Source organism: Lampris incognitus, chromosome 18 (assembly GCF_029633865.1).
Source record: "Lampris incognitus isolate fLamInc1 chromosome 18, fLamInc1.hap2, whole genome shotgun sequence".
NCBI lineage: Eukaryota > Metazoa > Chordata > Actinopteri > Lampriformes > Lampridae > Lampris > Lampris incognitus.
Genome location: NC_079228.1, coordinates 36,222,347 through 36,241,609, shown reverse-complemented (window position 1 = coordinate 36,241,609; position 19,263 = coordinate 36,222,347). Strand labels below are relative to the sequence as shown.

The 19,263-nt window shown below is 44.7% G+C and overlaps 1 protein-coding gene and 1 long non-coding RNA gene across 2 annotated transcripts in view; one reads left to right on the top strand and one right to left on the bottom strand.

Moving 5' to 3' along the window:
* LOC130128497 (F-actin-uncapping protein LRRC16A-like) overlaps nt 1-19,263 on the top strand; it is a 67,875-nt gene that overhangs the window by 4,246 nt on the left and 44,366 nt on the right. The window contains exons 2-4 of the mRNA XM_056298097.1: nt 5,870-5,920; nt 17,410-17,469; nt 18,877-18,998. Coding sequence (XP_056154072.1) covers nt 5,870-5,920; nt 17,410-17,469; nt 18,877-18,998 — 233 coding nt within the window. The remainder of the gene's footprint in view (nt 1-5,869; nt 5,921-17,409; nt 17,470-18,876; nt 18,999-19,263) is intronic.
* Nucleotides 5,976-18,786, bottom strand: LOC130128498 (uncharacterized). Its single transcript, XR_008811914.1, has 3 exons — nt 18,751-18,786; nt 13,172-13,252; nt 5,976-6,097 (listed from the first exon to the last, which is right to left on the bottom strand). It is a non-coding gene; the product is annotated as an uncharacterized LOC130128498 (long non-coding RNA).

The following is a 19,263-nucleotide window of genomic DNA, read 5'->3' as shown; positions in this document are numbered from 1 at the left end:
CCTGGGATTTTCCTGTGTACAGGACCTACAAAATCTCTCTCTCAGCCTGTCAGGACCTGACCAAGCAGCCCACTCACACTTGTAGCTACAGGGCGCGCGCACACACACACACACACACACACACACACACACACACACACACACACACACACTACTCTTTGCCATCGATAGTAGGTAGGAATGTGCTAAAGCTTGATGATAGGTAGATGTGATAGTTCTGCTCTGAAGGCTGTCTGTCTGTCTGTGTGTCTGTGTGTGTGTGTGTGTGTGTGTGTGTGTGTGTGTGTGTGTGTGTGAGATAAAGTGTTTGTGTCTATCTGCATGTGTGGACTCACTAATACAAATCAACCTGTCCTCAGCTCTCAGTGGAAAAATGCATTTTCAAACATTTGACGCTGGTATTTTGAAGTCCACAAATCTTTTTACATGGCCGAACACACCCCAAAACTTTAACCCAGCAACCCAGACTTCTGCCGCTGTTAATGACACGTTTGGAGCTAGCGTCAAACCTCACAGCTAACCTATGAAGCCTATGTGGAAGTATGCTGAGATGCAGTTCATCTAACGGCTGCTAGATGCTGGCTCCAAACACTCCAGCGACCACACCAACTTCTCTCTAGAAATACAAAGTCAATACGTCTTTTCTACAAGAGGTTTATGTGTAAATAGCCCATTTCACTTCTTCTACGGTGTGTTTACGTGGGGATTTTGAAAATTACTGTTCCATTTCAACAGTATCAAAGCTTAAATATATGTCCCCAAAGTATGTTTGGGGACATGGTTGCCTTGATTGACAGGTCTCTGTCTAGAGTGATTGACAAGTCTCTCTCTGGATTGATTGACAGGTCTCTCTCTAGAGTGATTGACAAGGCTCTCTGTAGAGTGATTGACAGGTCTATCTGTAGAGCAGGGGTGGGCAGTCTTATCCAGAAAGGGCTGGTGTGGGAGCAGGTCTTTGTTCCAACCAAGCAATTACACACCTGTGTCTCCTAATCAAGTGCCTCAGCAAAGACTCTACTGGGTCATTAGTGGGATCAGGTGTGTAACTGCTTGGTTGGAACAAAAACCTTCACCCACACTGGCCCTTTATGGATAAGATTGCCCACCCCTGCTCTAGAGTGATTGACAGGTCTCTCTCTAGAGTGATTGACAGGTTTCTCTTTAGAGAGATTTGCCGGTCTCTGTAGAGCAGGGTTGGGCAGTCTTATCCAGAAAGGGCCGGTGTGGGCGCAGGTCTTTGTTCCAACCAAGCAGTCACACACCTGTGTCTCCTAATCCAGTTCCTCAGCAAAGACTCTACTGGGTCATTAGTGGGATCAGGTGTGTAACTGCTTGGTTGGAACAAAAACCTTCGATTTTTATTTTGAAACATCATGGTCCTAAACTAGATACTCAAATTCATTGATAAAATCGATTTATTGTCCAGCGCTAACTCCCGTCAGTAATTTCTCTGTGTCTGGGCCGTCATACACCTGAAGCAGGCGAAGTACTCATACGGTTTGAAACTAAAGCCTCATGGTCAAACATGTTGGACTGTTGGCTCTTTCTTTACTCTTTCAAGCCAGCCAGCCAGCCATTCAGTTCAACCCCTCAGCCAGTAGACGTCACATCTGATTTGCTGGGCGTCCTGTCAGTCAGGGGCGACTCGATCTCCTATTGGCCAGTTCTTCTTCTCAAGGGGCGTTGCTGTTATGTGACCTGAAGCGACCTTGGTCTCCAGTAGAAATCATCAAACAGCTGGATCTGTCTCCCGTCTAACTCTGGTCTCTCTCTCCATCCATCTCTCTTTTCTCTCTCTCTGTCTTCCCCACCTCACCTATTTATCTCTCTCTTCGAGAACAAGAACTGAGACTCAGAGTTCTGCTTGTTTGGTCCTAAATGCGGAATTATATCCCATTTGCAGAGGTGGAAAAACCCAGTCCAGAAAGTAAAAACCCTAACCTTGTCTTTACTCTATCCCTGTGTTAAACCAGCAGATTTGGGGAAACTAGTCAGTGCAATCTGATGGTTTAGTACATCAGTGGAGCAAAGACATGGATAGGGTTTTTACTTCCTGGACCGGGTTTTTCCACCTCTGCCCATTTGAACTGAGAACAACTACAACTTTTACAGACTTATTCAAAACACGAGTTTTGCTGAGGAAGACTGACCCTCCACTTCCTGAGCTGCTAATTTGCTGTTGATCAATTAACAGTTCTGTCATGTCATTCTATTTACTTTTTCTTTGATATTTTCTTCACTCTGTTCCCTTCAGTTTCTTATTTCTGTTCTATTTATTTGTTTTTATCTTTATTTTCTTTATCCGTTTTCCTTTATGCTATGTTTTTGTTGTTTGTTGTCGTCTTTTATCATTTTATCCTGTTTATCTCTATCTCTTTGACATCATGTTAGGTTTTGATTTGGTTTTTGGTGATTCATACCTCTCACACATTTTTCTCTTTCCTTATCTCTCCCTCTTTCCTTCATATTCTCTCTATCCCTTACTTACCATGCTCTCTGATTTTATACACCCAGTCAAACTACTACTACTACTACTTTCGCCTGCTCCCGTTAGGGGTCGCCACAGCGGATCATCTGTTTCCATCTCTTCCTGTCCTCAGCATCTTCTTCTGTCAGACCAGCCACCTGCATGTCCTCCCTCACCACATCCATAAACCTCCTCTTTGGCCTTCCTCTTCTCCTCTTCCCTGGCAGCTCCATATTCAGCATCCTTCTCCCAATATACCCAGCACCTCTCCTCCACACATGTCCAAACCATCTCAATCTTGCCTCTCTTGCTTTGTCTCCAAACCGTCCAACCTGAGCTGTCCCTCTAATACACTTGTTCCTAATCCTGTCCTTCTTCATCACCCCCAATGAAAATCTTATCATCTTCAACTCTGCCACCTCCAGCTCCACCTCCTGTCTTTTCATCAGTGCCACTGTCTCCAAACCATATAACATAGCTGGTCTCACAACCATCTTGTAAACCTTCCCTTTAACTCTTGCTGGTACCCTTCTGTCACAAATCACTCCTGACACTCTTCTCCACCCACTCCACCCTGCCTGCACTCTCTTCTTCACCTCTCTTCTGCACTCCCCGTTACTTTGAGCAGTTTGACCCCAAGTATTTAAACTCATACGCCTTCGTCACCTCTACTCCTTGCGTCCTCACCATTCCACTGTCCTCCTTCTCATTCACGCATATGTATTCCATCTTGCTCCTACTGACTTTCATTCCTCTTCTCTCCAGTGCATACCTCCACCTCTCCATGCTCTCCTCAACGTGCTCCCTACTCTCGCTACAGATCACAATGTCATCCGTGAACATAGTCCACATAGACTCTTGCCTGATCTTGTCCGTCAACCTGTCCATCACCATTGCAAACAAGAAACAGTCGACTCTTGCTGTAATCCCACCTCCACCTTGAACTCATCCTTCATTTCTACTGCACACCTCACCACTGGCACACTTCCCTCATACATGTCATGCACCACTCCGACATACTTCTCTGCTGCTCCCAACTTCCTCATACAATACCACACCTCCTCTCTCAGCACCCTGTCGTATGCTTTCTCTAAATCCACAAAGACACAATGTAACTCCTTCTGGCCTTCTCTATACTTCTCAATCAACATTCTCAAAGCAAACATCACATCTGTGGTGCTCTTTTGTGGCATGAAACCATACTGCTGCTCGCTGATCATCACCTCTCCTCTTAACCTAGCTTCTATTACTCTTTCCCATATCTTCATGCTGTGGCTGATCAACTTTATACCTCTGTAGTTGTTACAGTTCTGCACATCGCCCTTGTTCTTGAAAATCGGTACCAGTATGCTTCTTCTCCACCTCTCAGGCATCCTCTCACTTTCCAAGATTCTGTTAAACAATCTGGTTAAAAACTCCACTGCCATCTGTCCTAAACACCTCCACGCCTCCACAGGTATGTCATCTGGACCAACCACCTTTTCACTCTTCATCCTCTTCATAGCTGCCGTCACTTCCTCCTTGCTTATCCACCGCACTTCCTGATTCACTATCCCCACATCATCCAACCTTCTCTCTCTCTCATTTTCTTCATTCATCATCCCATCAAAGTACTCCTTCCACCTTCTCAGCACACTCTCCTCGCTTGTCAGCACATTTCCATCTCTATCCTTGATCGTCCTTACCTGCTGCACATCCTTCCCAGCTCGGTCCCTCTGTCTAGCCAATCAGTACAAGTCCTTTTCTCCTTCCTTAGTGTCCAACCTCTCATACAGCTCACCATATGCATTTTCCTTTGTCTTTGCCACCTCTCTCTTCGCCTTATGCCGTATCTCCATGTACTCCTGTCTACCTTCTTCATCTCTCTGACTATCCCACTTCTTCTTTACCAATCTCTTCCTCTGTATACTTTGCTGTACTTCCTCATTCCACCACCACATCTCCTTGTCTTCCTTCCTCTGTCCAGATGACCTACCAAGTACCTTCCTAGCTGTCTCCCTCACTATTTTTGCAGTGGTTTCCCAGCCATCTGGCAACTTTTCACTACCACCCAGTGCCTGTTTTAACTCCTCCCTGAACTCCACACAACAGTCTTCCTTCTTCAACTTCCACCATTTGATCCTTGCCTTCACTCTCTTCCTCTTATTGATCTCCGAAGTCATCCTACAGACCACCAGCCGATGCTCCCTAGCTATGTTCTCCCATGTTACCACCTTGCAGTCTCCAATCCCTTTCAGATGGCGCCTTCTACATAAGATGTAGTCCACCTGTGTGCACTTTCCTCCCCTCTTGTATTCACCGCAGCCATTTCCATCCTTTTCACAAAATCCACCACCATCTGTCCTCCCACATTCCCCTCCCTGACACCATACCTACCAATCACCTCCTCATCACCTAGTATGTTCCCTTCACCAATATGCCCACTGAAGTCCGCTCTAATCACCACTCTCTCTGCCTTAGGTTCACTCTCCACCACTTCATCCAACTCACTCCAGAATTCTTCTCCTCTCACACCCAGCTTTCGGGTTATATGTGCTGATAACATTCATCGATTTCCAGCTTCATACTCATCACTCTCTCTGACACTTTCTTCAACTCCAACACACTCTTGATTTACTCTTCCTTCAGAATTACACCTCCCTCATTCCTCCTCCCAGCCGCACTATGGTAGAAGAGTTTGAACCCACCTCCGATGCTCCTGGCCTTACTCCCCTTGCACCTGGTCTTTTGCACACACAGTTATACCTACCTTCCTTCTCTCCATCATATCAGCCAGCTCTCTCCCTTTACCAGTCATAGTGCCAACATTCAAAGTTCTGACTCTCACCTCCACACTCCTACCCTTCCTCCTGTCCTGCTGCCTCTGGACATGCCTTCTCCCTCTCCTCCTCCTTCGCCCAACAGTAGCATAGTTTCCACTGGCACCCTGCTGGCCAACAGTATTGGTGGCGGTCGTTGGTAGCCCAGGCCTCGACAGATCCGTTATGGAAATCTGATTTATGATCCGCATATTTGATTTGGCAAAGATTTTTATGCCGGATGCCCTTCCTGACACAACCCTCCCCATTCATCCGGGCTTGGGACCGGCACTAGGAATACACTCTGCTTGTGCATCCTCAGTGGCTGGGTTTTTCAACTAATAAAGATTTCAAATCATGAAGTCAAAGCTGAACCAGTGTTTTCTGTTCAAAGTCCTTCTTCTCTGGAGGTCTGTGAACATATAACTAATATGATAACAGCTGGTACAGTCATTTAGCGAACAATGACTCAACCGTGAAATGACATTTTCATGCAACATTAATGTTAATGGTGTGTATGTGTGTGAGCATATTTTATTTTGTTTTATCCAAACAAAGAAGTCCAAGCTGTCATGTGTGACCTGTCTGTCTCTCCCGTCTTCAGGCCCTGGCGTCACACAGAGCCTTCCTGCTGACCGCCCGCATCCCGTCCAAGGTGAGGCTGACACGGTGTGATTCTTATTTTACCAGTAGAGACTCTGTACATTCATGTTTGAAACATGACAAGTGAAACGTAGCTCGCTGAGAAGACAAACCTAACGCGAGTTAGCACTGGAGCTGCCATGAGAAGTGAAGTAGCTCAGTCGGTCATGTCGAGCCTCTTCATTGATGCCTGTAGATGACATGGCAGATTATCTGAGTCGATAACATGGATGAAAACAAAGATGAACAAAAAGAAGAGAAAAGCAGCCAAAACAGAAACTACAGAAAACGTCCAAAGTTTGGGGCCTTTTTCAAGTAAAACTGAAATGTGTTGTAAAGCTGAAAGCCTCCTGACTACATTATCATGATTTTATTATTAATTGTCATTATTATTATTATCATCATCATCATTATTATTCTTATTGGGCAGCACGGTGGCGCAGTGATTAGCGTGGTCGCCTCGCAGTGGGTGGGTCCTGGGTTCGAGCCTCCGGGTAGTCCAACCTTGGGGGTCATCCCGGGTCGTCCTCTGTGTGGAGTTTGCATGTTCTCCCCGTGTCTGCGTGGGTTTCCTCCGGGGGCTGCGGTTTCCTTCCATGATCCAAAGACATGTAGGTCAGGTGAATCAGCCGTGCTAAGTTATCCCTAGGTGTGTATGTGTGTGTTACTATGTGTTCCCGCCCTGTGCTGGACTGGCGGCCTGCCCAGGGTGACTCCCCGCCTGCTGCCCAATGACTGCTGGGATAGGCTCCAGCATCCCCGCGACCCCGATTGGGATAAGCGGCTTGGATAATGGGTGGATGGCTATTATTATTATTATTTATTATAAAATAAAACAGGAAACACACAAGAACGTGGACCAGAAATTAAAAAGCAGATTACAAAGACCTGGCATGACATGATGTGATGTGTCATGACATGATGTGACGTGACGTGACATGACGTGATGTGTCATGACATGGCGTGAGGTGACGGGACGGGACGTGTCATGACATGACGTGACATGATGTGACATGTCATGATGTGACATGACGTGACATGTCATGATGTGATGTGACGTGATGTGTCATCACATGACATGACGTGACAAGAGGTAACGTGAGGTGACGTGCCATGACATGACATGACGTGATGTGATGTGTCATGACATGGCGTGATGTGATATGTGATGACATGGCGTGACGTGTCATGACATGATGTGACGTGACATGAGGTGACGTGAGGTGACATGACGTGTCACAACTTGACGTGACATGATGTCATGTGATGTGAAGTGACGTTACGTGATGTGACATGACGTGACATGACGTGACGTGACATGACATGACGTGACATGACGTGTAATGACATGACATGACGTGTCATAACATGATGTGACATGATGTGATGTGTCATGACGTGATGTGATGTGATGTGTCATGTCATGTCATGTCTGTTACATACTCTGTTAGAGTGAATGTAATGTTAGTTTTTTGTTTTCAAATCAAACACGTTAAAGTACTTTTTATCTTATCCAACAAACTCAACCAATCATCAGAATAATCAACTAGATGACTTGATTGCCAAAATGATTGAGTCGTTGCTCGGCTTCAAGGTGTCTTCGCGGTTAGCAGTGTTTCCTCTCACACAGAGGCTCCTGGTTGTGTGTGTGTGTGTGTGTGTGTGTGTGTGTGTGTGGTCCATTTGGTGGACTGGTGATCTGGTGATTATAATCGTCCCCGTCGTCATCCTCGTCATTATGAAACACGCGTGTGATGGTGAACTCTGATGAAACAGAGGCGGTCTCAGTCTCTTGGGAAATGGCGGGCTACGGCGGTGGAGATAAAATCCCTCCGGATTGGATTGTGGATGTTGGAATGACCCATGTGAAGACTCGTTCTACTCATTTCCTTTGCCACAAAGCGTCACTTTATCCCATCGCCACTCAGGTTGGACGACGTGGGACAATGTTTCTGCAGTTTTCTGTCTGTCTAAACCTGGTGTGGAGACGTGAATTCAGATCTAGATGTTTTGATAAGTCACTCTCCTCTTTTGGGTGTCTGTGGGAGAGACAGGTCGACACAGAGGGAGACCGTCAGATAGACAGATTCAGGCAGATAAACATGGAGAGCCAGAGAGAGGGACATAAAGCAGGCCTGACCGCCTGAGACAGCCCCCCCCCCGCCGCCCCCCATTTATTCTCCTCTCTCATTCGCCTTCCTTCATCCTCCCTCCTCCCTTCTTTCTTGTTGCTCTCCTGCCTGTCCTTCTCTCCTGTCCTCCCCTCTCCCATTTCCTTCCTCCTCTCCACCTCTCCCTCTCCTCAGGGGGAATGTTTTATTCATCTACAGACGTGCGTCTGCTTGTTTTCATGCAGTTTGGTTGGAATTTGAGTCCTTGTTCAGTCATCTGGTCACAAAGCAAGTCCCGACACAAATCCTCCAAACACTTTATTTACTTTTGCCCACAGCCCAGCAGCCAGGAACCCAAAGAGCTGCATTTCATTCTTTACCTCCCTCTCTCTCTCTCTCTCTCTCTCTCTCTCTCTCTCTCTCTCTCTCTCTCATGCCCTCTCTCTCTCTCTCTCTCACACCCTCTCTCTCTCTCTCTCTCTCTGTTCAGAGGAGAGCAGGCTCCAACATATGGAGACATCTGATAGCTTTACCCACAATGCAGCTGTGAAAACAGCCTGTGGGAAAGAAAACCAGAAAGAGGAAGAAAGTTCAACCTGTGAGAGAGAGACAGAGGGAGAGAGAGAGAGAGAGGGGTGGGGGAAAAAACGTCCTGAACTATTCTAAGAATTTTGTTGAAAAGAAACAACAAACACGCTTCATGTTTGTAGTCTGATGTGCTCTTTTGTGCCCCACTGTACAGTTATCTACAGGATTCTACTTTACTCCACTGTTCCAGTGGCTCAAATGAAGTCATTATTTAATGCATGACTCAGGAAGGAGTCAGCCAGACATGCCAGACATGCCAGAGTGTACCAGTATACGTACAATGTACAGTACAGTATATACAACATGGTTGGATTTATTGACAGTGTTAAGTGTTCATCTGAATGACAGCCCGTGGAAAGAAACTGTTTTATATCTGGTTGTTTTGGGGTACAGTGCTCTGTAGCGCCTGCCAGAGGGGTGGAGTTGGAACAGGTTGTGACCAGGGTGTGATGGGTCTGCAGTGATGTTGCCTGCCCGTTTTCTGAGTCTGGAGGTGTATAAGTCCTGAATAGAGGGCAGGTTGGCACCAATGATTTTCTCTGCAGACCTAAATGTCGGTTGTAGTCTGTCCCTGTCCTGTTTGGTGGCTGATCCAAACCCGAAGGTGATGGATGTGCAGAGGACAGACCAGATTATTGCAGAGTAGAACTGAATCAGCAGTTCCTGAGGCAGGGTGAACTTCTTGAGCTGGCAGAGAAAGGACATCCTCTGCTGAGCCTTTTTGATGATTGTGTCTGTTTTGGATGCCCACCTTCGGTCCTGGAAGATTGTGGAACCCAGAAATCTGTAGGTTTTCACCATAGACACTGTGCTGTTGAATAAGGTGTGGGGGGGGGTAGTGTTGGGGGACTCGTCCTGAAGTCCACTATCATCTCCACTGTTTTGAGCTTGTTCAGCTCCGGGTTGTTATGGCTGCACCAGAGGGCCAGATGTTCAACCTCCTGTCTATATGCAGACTCGTCAGCATCCCGGATAAGGCCAATGACGATTGTGTCTTCTGCAAACTTCAGGAGTTTAACAGACGGTCCATCTGAGGTGCAGTCATTTGTGTAGAGGGAGAAGAGTAGAGGGGAGAGCACACATCTCTGGGGGGCGCCAGTACTGATTGTCCGGGTGCTGGATGTGATTTTTCCCAGCCTCACCAGCTGTCTCCTGTCTGTCAAGAAGTTTTTAATCCACTGGCAGATGGGGGCTGGTACAGTGAGCCGGGTGAGTTTGGAGTGGTGGATATCTGGAATGACGGTGTTGTACGCTTAGTTGAAGTCCACAAAGAGGACCCTTGCATATGTCCCCGAGGAGTCGAGGTGTTGGAAGATGTAGTGCAGTCCCATGTTGACAGCATCCTCCACTGACCTGTTTGCTCGGTAGCCAAACTGCAGGGGGTCGAGCATGGGGCCTATGATTTCCTTCAGGTGAGCCAACACCGGTCAAGTCAATTTTGTTTGTATAGCCCAGTATCACAAATTACAAATTTTGGGGGTGTCCGGGTAGCATAGCGGTCTATTCCGTTGCCTGCCAACACAGGGATTGCCGGTTCGAATCCCCGTGTTACTTCCGGCTTGGTCGGGTGTCCCTACAGACACAATTGGCCGTGTTTGCGGGTGGGAAGCTGGATGTGGGTATGTGTCCTGGTTGCTGCACTAGCGCCTCCTCTGGTCGGTCGGTCGAGGTGCCTGTTCGGGGGGAGGGGGAACTGGGGGGAATAGCGTGATCCCCCCACATGCTATGTCCCCCTGGCGAAACTCCTCACTGTCAGGTGAAAAGAAGCGGCTGGCGACTCCATATGTATTGGAGGAGGCATGTGGTAGTCTGCAGCCCTCTCCGAACAGTCCCAAACAACGACCGTAACTTAAAAACTACTGGAACGAGCATGGGCGTCCAAAATGACCGCTACGGTTTTTAAACTCTATATTCAAGATTAATACCCAATTGAGATATTAATGCATTGCATATTGTAACGATCACAGATGAATAGGCTCGGAAGCCCTTGGCTAACGGTTGGACCCTTTAGTCGACTGGTTAATGTAGTTGCTTGCGGTGCGGGAGCCCCAGGTTCGCGTCCTGGTTGTGGCGACTCACGGACGCGAATCTCGAAGGAAGGGGGCAATGTAACAATCATGGATGAATAGGCTTGGTAGCCCTTGGCTAATGGGTCAGACCCTTTAGTCCAGTGTTTCTCAACCCAGTCCTCAAGGACCCCCTATCCTGCATATTTTCTTTGCAACCCTGAATAGGTACCTGTTTGTAGTTATTCAACCAATCAGCAATGATTTTTGTCAGCTGTTGCACACCTTGCATAATTAAGTGCTGCGAGATGATTGGTCGAGTAAGTACAAACAGGGCTACCCATGCAGGGTTACAATGAAAATCTGCAGGATAGGGGGTCCTTGAGGACTGGGTTGAGAAACACTGATTTAGTCGACTGGTTAACGTTGTAGCCCACGGTGTGGGAGCCCCAGGTTCGCGCTGTGGCGACGGCTCCCGGGCTGCCCCCCTGATTCACTGCAATATGTTAATGTGTCTTTTAAGAAACTAGATGACACCAAAATTAATATTTTAACAACTCTAATACTATTTTTCAAACAATTTAAAATGGCCGCTGTCCAACGCCTGTAAATACTGCAACACGTCGGTGGTGGTCATGGTGCGTCTGTAACGGCTTCTGTACCCAGATATGTTGGCAATAATACCTGAAAAACAAAAGGGAAAACACATATTGCCAAACGTAACAAGGCCTATAAAACGTCTGTTGTGATTGGAGAAGGGGGGAGGGTAATGTTGGATTTTAGTTAAAGTCCGGGGCTTCTCCCCGCCTGCTGCCCAATGACTGCTGGGATAACATCCCCGCAACCCTGAGAGCAGGATAAGCGGTTAAGATGATGGATGGCTGGATGGATGGATGGATGGATAGTATACTGTGTGTGCTTTATGTGTATTCGTTTGTTTGATTTCTTTTGGGGGGGGGGGTCTGTGGGCTGGAAGCCATGCCAAGGCCTCCAGGTTACCTCACTATTTTCTGTTTTGTCGACTTGTGTTGTAATCTTCGATTCTGTAGAGTTCGATGGGTTTGTGAACATTTTTATATCCCTATTTGTTTGGTATATGCGTGTTGTATTTTGAATGTTTTTTTTCTTCTTCTATAGAATAAAAGAGAGGAAAAAAAACCTGAAATGTAAAAAAAAAGAAGAAGAATTGAACGTTGCGAAGGAAATGACGCAACAACACACGTGACATGACGCGCACGATGACGCGCAAGTTACGCGCGGTCATTTTGACCGCTCCTGGTTGTTTTAGGTAGATCTTATCATAACTTGTTCTTGTGTGCAATTGATCTAAAACAAACCCCATTTTAATGCATATATATGCAGTTTTAGGATTATTCAGGGAGCGGCAGGTGGGTACACCCCCCCCCCCCCACAAAGTTATTAAAACTTCAAAATCCAAAACGGTCATATTGACCGCCACGGTCGTTCTAGTAGTTTTGAAGTTCCGGTCGTTGTTTGGGGCTGTTTAAGTGGTTATTTTTCAGCTCATTTTTTACATTTCACGTTTTATAGGCCTTGTTACGTTCGTTAGATTAGCAATATGTGCTTTCCGTTTTGTTTTTCAGCTAATATTTTCACTTTTGCTGTTCAAGTTCGATCATGTCTCTGAAGTTTAAATTGTTTAAAAATAGTATTATAGCTGTTAGAATGTTCATTTTGGTGTCAGTTAGCTTCCTAACAGACACACTAACATATGTAGTGCATTAATATCTCAACTGGGTATTTATCTTGACAGAATATGGAGTTAAAAACCGCCGGTCATTTTGGCTGCTACGGTCATTTCAGGTGGATCTTATAACTTCTTTTGTGCAATTGATCTAAAACTAATTTTAATGCAAATATGTGCAAATTTAGGAGCATTCAGGGGGCGGCAGGTCTGTATCTTCTTTCCCCCACAAAGGTATTCAGCTTTGAAAATCCAAAACGGTCAAAATGACCGTCTTGGTCGTTCTAGTGTCGCCACACAGCCGAGGTCTTCGGCGTTTTACGTTTCAACGTTCAGCTCCCCAGACAGCGTCCGGATGTGGGCCACTTCAGGCAGTGATGCGGTACTGATGGTCTTCTTCTGGCCCTGACAAAATGGATGTGAGCCTGAAGTGGCCCACATGTATAACAGCAAATATGGCCCAAATATGCCAAATCAAATGTGGGCCTTTTCTGGCAAAGATGCGGTGCTCTGGGCAACATGTGGTCTGGATGTGACCCTGAAGTGGCCCGTGTGGTAAATGGTGAATATGGCCCAAATACCACAGAACAAATACGGGCCACCTTTGGCAAATATTGGCAGATACGGCATTGCTATTTCTTGGTTCTGGCCCAGATCTGGCAAACAGGAGCAGACCGCCCAAGTGCCATCATTCCACACAGTATGTGGGCCGGATGAAAGAAAGATGAAAGTCCGGTCTGGGACGGGTCTGGGCCACAGAGATTTTGCTATCTGGGTCAAGAGTTGAGTGATGAAACGTATCTGTCAATAAATGTTGTGTCCAGATGAACTGATTCAACCTTTGACTTTCTTACCTGGATTACTGAGCATGCATCGAGACTCTTTGGCATTTTGTCTTCCCTTTAACGGTCAGTCTGAACTGAAGCGTGACGTCACTGCCGCGAGTGAGAGAGAGAGAGAGGGGGGGGGTGTCAGGCGCCCCAGCTGAGACAGTATATAGCCATCCATTATCTGAACCACTTGTCCTGCTCTCAGGGTCACGGGGATGCTGGAGCCTATCCCAGCAGTCACTGAGCGGCAGGCGGGGAGACACCCTGGACAGGCCGCTAGGCCATCACACACACACACACACACATACACACATACACACATATTCACACCTAGGAACAATTTAGTACGGCCGATTCACCTGACCTACATGTCTTTGGACTGTGGGAGGAAACCGGAGCCCACGGAGGAAACCCACGCAGACACGGGGAGAACATGCAAACTCCACTCAGAGGACGACCCGGGACGACCCCCAAGGTTGGACTACCCTGGGGCTCGAACCCAGGACCTTCTTGCTGTGAGGCGACAGCGCTAACCACTGCGCCACCGTGCCCCACACAGTCCGTTAAAAAGTATAAATGTAGTGCAAGAATGGGCTGACAAATGTATTTATCAGTTCGCCTTTATTGATCGCCTACATTAAGCAAAAAAAAAACAACAACCAATACCGAATAGCTAGCTAATGGATACTGGGATACTGGGGTAGAGCTTGGTGGTCATATGGAGTTGGATGGTGGGTTGGCTGGGTGGTTGATAAACTTTCATTTGTGACATTAAGCAAGCGTTCTCCATCTTCTCTTCATCTCAGATATCTTAAAATGGATTTACAGTTTTGTTTTTATCGTTTTGGTTTCACCTGCTTTTCTCAAATTTGTAAAAAAGAAATAAGCGTAGAAAAGTTAAGTTATGATTAAATATAATCTATTATATATAATCTATTAAATTAATCTATTATATATACTCTATTAAATATAATCGATTATATAATCTATTAGATATAATCTATTAAATATAATCTATTATATATAATCTATTAAATATATTCTATTAAATATAATCTATTAGATATAATCTATTAAATATAATCTATTAGATATAATCTATTAAATATAATCTATTATATATCTATTAGATATAATCTATTAAATATTATCTATTATATATAATCTATTAGATATAATCTATTAAATATAATCTATTATATATAATCTATTAAATATAATCTATTAAATATATTTTATTATATATAATCTATTAAATATAATCTATTAGATATAACCTGTTAAATATAATCTATTAAATATAATCTATTAGATATAATTATATAATCTATTAGATATAATCTATTAAATATATTCTATTACATATAATCTATTAAATATAATCTATTAGATATAATCTATTAAATATAATCTATTCAGGGCAAGAGTTTACATCTTTTTTTCAACCCCGTACTAGATGACTTCTGATCTGTGGCCAGTAGTACATTTTAGTGTGTGTGTGTGTGTGTGTGTGTGTGTGTGTGTGTGTGTGTGTGTGTGTGTGTGTGTGTGTGTGTGTGTGTGTGTGTGTGTGTGTGTCAGACAGAGACAGAGGGCCGTTTGTTCCCGGGTGTATAGCATCACTGTGGAGAGAAGGAGCAGAGGAAAAACAAAACTGACAATGGAGGAATTGAACAGCTGGAGAGTGTGTTTATGTGTGTGTGTATGTGGGGGGGGGGGGTCCCCCACTCTCCTCTACCCTCTCTCTCTCTCTCTTAACTCATTCCCTTACACTCTCGTCCACTCTTCCTGTCTCCTCACTCAAGCAAAGAGTCAAGAATAAGTTCACCCCCCCCCCCGTGACTCTGCCAGCTGTTCTGTGGAGAGTAGGGTTGATGTGTGTGTGTGTGTGTGTGTGTTGTTGCATTCCAGGATTTTTGTTTGTCTGTTAGTCTCTTCAAACTCTCTCTCACAAGTGAACTTTGACCCTGCAGCAGGTCTGTGTGTTTGACGGTGTGTAGTGTTCAGTGAGCCATCACACGGAACAAGTTGCCCGGTGTGCTTCAGTCTGTGTAGCGCGGGATCATACACTCTCACCAATAGAGCTCAAATCAACACCTAAAATGTTGATTCAAGATTTTCAAACTTACTGTGTGGGTTACTGTCCGAGAACTGTCATGCAGTGTAGTGTAGATCTGTATGAGAACCAGAACCATTCTGCTAAGACTTGGGGTGGGGTGGGGGGGCTTCCTATCAGCATGGGCAGTATGGCATACAAGCCTTTATCCAACTGAAACAGTATCATGACATAATGCGGCGTGGTGGCCCAGTGGTTAGCGCTGCTGCCTCACAGCAAGAAGGGTCCCAGGTTCGAACCCCAGGGCATCCCAGGTCCTTTCTGTGTGGAGTTTGCATGTTCTCCCCGTGTCTGCGTGGGTTTCCTCTGGGTGCGCTCCGGTTTCCTCCCACCACCAAAAAGACATGCATGTTAGGGTTAATACTCCTGTCTGTGCCCCTGAGCAAGGCAATGGGAAGCGGAACTGGAGTTGGTCCGCGGGCGCTGTAGCTGCCCACTGCTCCTATACAATATCCATCCATCCATCCATCCATCCATCCATTATCAGAACCGCTTATCCTGCTCTCAGGGTCGTGGGGATGCTGGAGCCTATTCCAGCAGTCATTGGGCGGCAGGTGGGGAGACACCCTGGACAGGCCGCCAGGCCATCACAGGATGGCTTACATGCAGAGAACACACTCACTGTAAGAATACCATGGCAACATAAAGTGGCTTTCTTCTTTCTTGAACCCAATAGAACTTTTTCTAAAAGAGCTGTCAAAAGTACCATATCACAGAACTATATCTAATAGAACTCTATTATAAAACTATGTAATAGAACTGTATCATAGAACCATATCAAGCAGAACCCCACCATATAACTGTATAATAGAACTGTATCATAGAACCATATCAAGCAGAACCCCACCATATAACTGTATGTAATAGAACTGTATCATAGAACCATATCAAGCAGAACCCCACTGTAGAACTGTATCATAGAACCATATCAAGCAGAACCCCACCATATAACTATGTAATAAAACTGTGTCATAGAACCATATCAAGCAGAACCCCACCATAGAACTGTATGTAATAGAACTGTATAATAGAACCATATCAAAAAGAAGCTCACCATAGAACTGTATGTAATAGAACTGTATAATAGAACCATATCAAGCAGAACCCCACCATAGAACTTTATGTAATAGAACTGTATAATAGAACCATATCAAGCAGAACCCCACCATAGAACTGTATGTAATAGAACTGTATCATAGAACCATATCAAGCAGAACCCCACCATAGAACTTTATGTAATAGAACTGTTTCATAGAACCATATCAAGCAGAAGCTCACCATAGAACTGTATGTGATAGAACTGTATCATAGAACCATATCAAGCAGAACCCCACCATAGAACTGTATGTGATAGAACTGTATCATAGAACCATATCAAGCAGAACCCCACCATAGAACTGTATGTAATAGAACTGTATCATAGAACCATATCAAAAAGAAGCTCACCATAGAACTGTATGTAATAGAACTGTATAATAGAACCATATCAAGCAGAACCCCACCATAGAACTTTATGTAATAGAACTGTATAATAGAACCATATCAAGCAGAACCCCACCATAGAACTGTATGTAATAGAACTGTATCATAGAACCATATCAAGCAGAACCCCACCATAGAACTTTATGTAATAGAACTGTTTCATAGAACCATATCAAGCAGAAGCTCACCATAGAACTGTATGTGATAGAACTGTATCATAGAACCATATCAAGCAGAACCCCACCATAGAACTGTATGTAATAGAACTGTATCATAGAACCATATCAAGCAGAACCCCATCATAGAACTGTATGTAATAGAACTGTATCATAGAACCATATCAAGCAGAACCCCACCATAGAACTGTATGTAATAGAACTGTATCATAGAACCATATCAAAAAGAAGCTCACCATATAACTATGTAATAGAACTGTATAATAGAACCATATCAAGCAGAACCCCACCATAGAACTTTATGTAATAGAACTGTATAATAGAACCATATCAAGCAGAACCCCACCATAGAACTGTATGTAATAGAACTGTATCATAGAACCATATCAAGCAGAACCCCACCATAGAACTTTATGTAATAGAACTGTGTCCGTCCCATGTAGGTTCTTGTCTCTCCTGTTTACTTCAGTTGTTTTTTTCTTCTGTAGGTGGAACACTCCTTAAACTACCTGGACATCCAGGGGGTCAGTAGCAGCAAGCCCACTCAGGTACACACACACACACACAAACACACACACACACTAGGGGTTTCACAAAATAGTCGACTATCAAAACCAGTAGTCGACACTGTGCGTAGTTGTAGACTAATCGTTCCTCTTGTGCAGTAATGAAGCGGGGGCAGTGCATCTACAGGAGATATGCAGCTGGGGGCGCTGGCGGTAGGGGGCCATAATGTGGTTGTTGTTGAACGTGGATTTATTGGAACAATCATTTTCTATGCTGTGCCATGTTAAATAAACGTAGCCGGACTGGTGAAAAGTGGATGCTAAGAGTCAATTTTCACAAGCTCAAGCTGACATAACACCCCCGACAAGCATGGGTTTGTAAGTTTCACTAATGTTATTTTCTTTCTCCACTTGTACACACAAGCTCTATTACTGTCATTTGTATTTTCGTTATCAGTGATATATTATCACTGAAATAAATGGGTGATAACAGTCTCCTGAACCTAGTAGGCCCCTACGAGCCCGTATATTTGGGACAGATGTGTGACGATAACTCCTATTCAATAGACTGATAACATTCAAATTGGGTGCAAGAATTTAAGGTATTTAGAGCGGGGAGACTCCCACTATCCCTGAGTTTCAGTCTAACGGCTGACTTGTTAACCGGTGACTTGTTAACTGGTGACGGCAGCCGTTGAAAACACAAACAGAACATGTAATGTCCACCTGAAAGCCTTTAATTTTACTTTAATTAAGTTTAAATACACACTCATCCGTGTTTGATACCTATGTTAACAATTTACGTGTAAGTTAAATTGTGCTCGGCAAGACTCATTCACCTCTCGTAACGTTTCTTATAATGTGGGAAATAAAACCACAGCAGGCAGTGCAGCTTTATTTTACACACACACACACACACACACGCTTGTTTAAGGTGTTCTTTTCGTTTTTTTTAGTTTTTTTTTTTTTAAATTGATTTGCTGAGTGTACATTTTAGTGCACTTCAGTCTGCTTCCTGGTTTTGAGTTGAACTTTTGTTTGCCTGAACTGGAATGAACTGAACTAAGCTGAACTGAAGCTGAGTTGGAACTGACCAGGGAATAAAGGCTATCAAGGGTGCCCCCCCCCCACATCTCTGTATAACCTTGTATATAAATTCTGTTTATTTATATTGGGATTAATAGCAGTAAAGACAGCGCCACATCTATAATCTGAATATGATAACTATATAGGACAACAGTTCACATCCTCCTTATGCATCATCACTTATTCTGTTAATATGAATATTCAAATAATCCTTTGCATCTTCCAATTTTCACTTACATTCGTATCTCTGCTGCTGCGACGGTTAAGTTTCCCCATAGAGACAACTGAAGTTTCATTTCACTCAGATCGGACTTTCATCTTTTGCAATGTAAAGCGGGTGTTGGTGTGTGTCGCCCCCTGCAGATGGTGTTGGAGTATGACCGTGGTCAGTGGAGTCTGAGGTTCGGCTCAATGGAGGAGCTGGACGAGGTGCTGGCTCACATCGGAAGTTGCGTGCACCGGATCTGCCCCACTGCTGGGCCGGTGTAGGTACCCCGAATCCCAAATAATTACTAATACTAGTCACTATTGAAGAATAAATATTAATACCACACACTATTGAAGGATAACTATTAATACCAGACACTAATGAAGAATAACTATTAATGCCAGTCACTAATGGAGGATAACTATTAATGCCAGACACTAAGGATGCACAAGCCAGTGCATCCTTAGTGCCAGTCCCAAGCCCGGATAAATGGGGGGGGGGGGTTGTGTCAGGAAGGGCATCCGGCGTAAAACCTTTGCCAA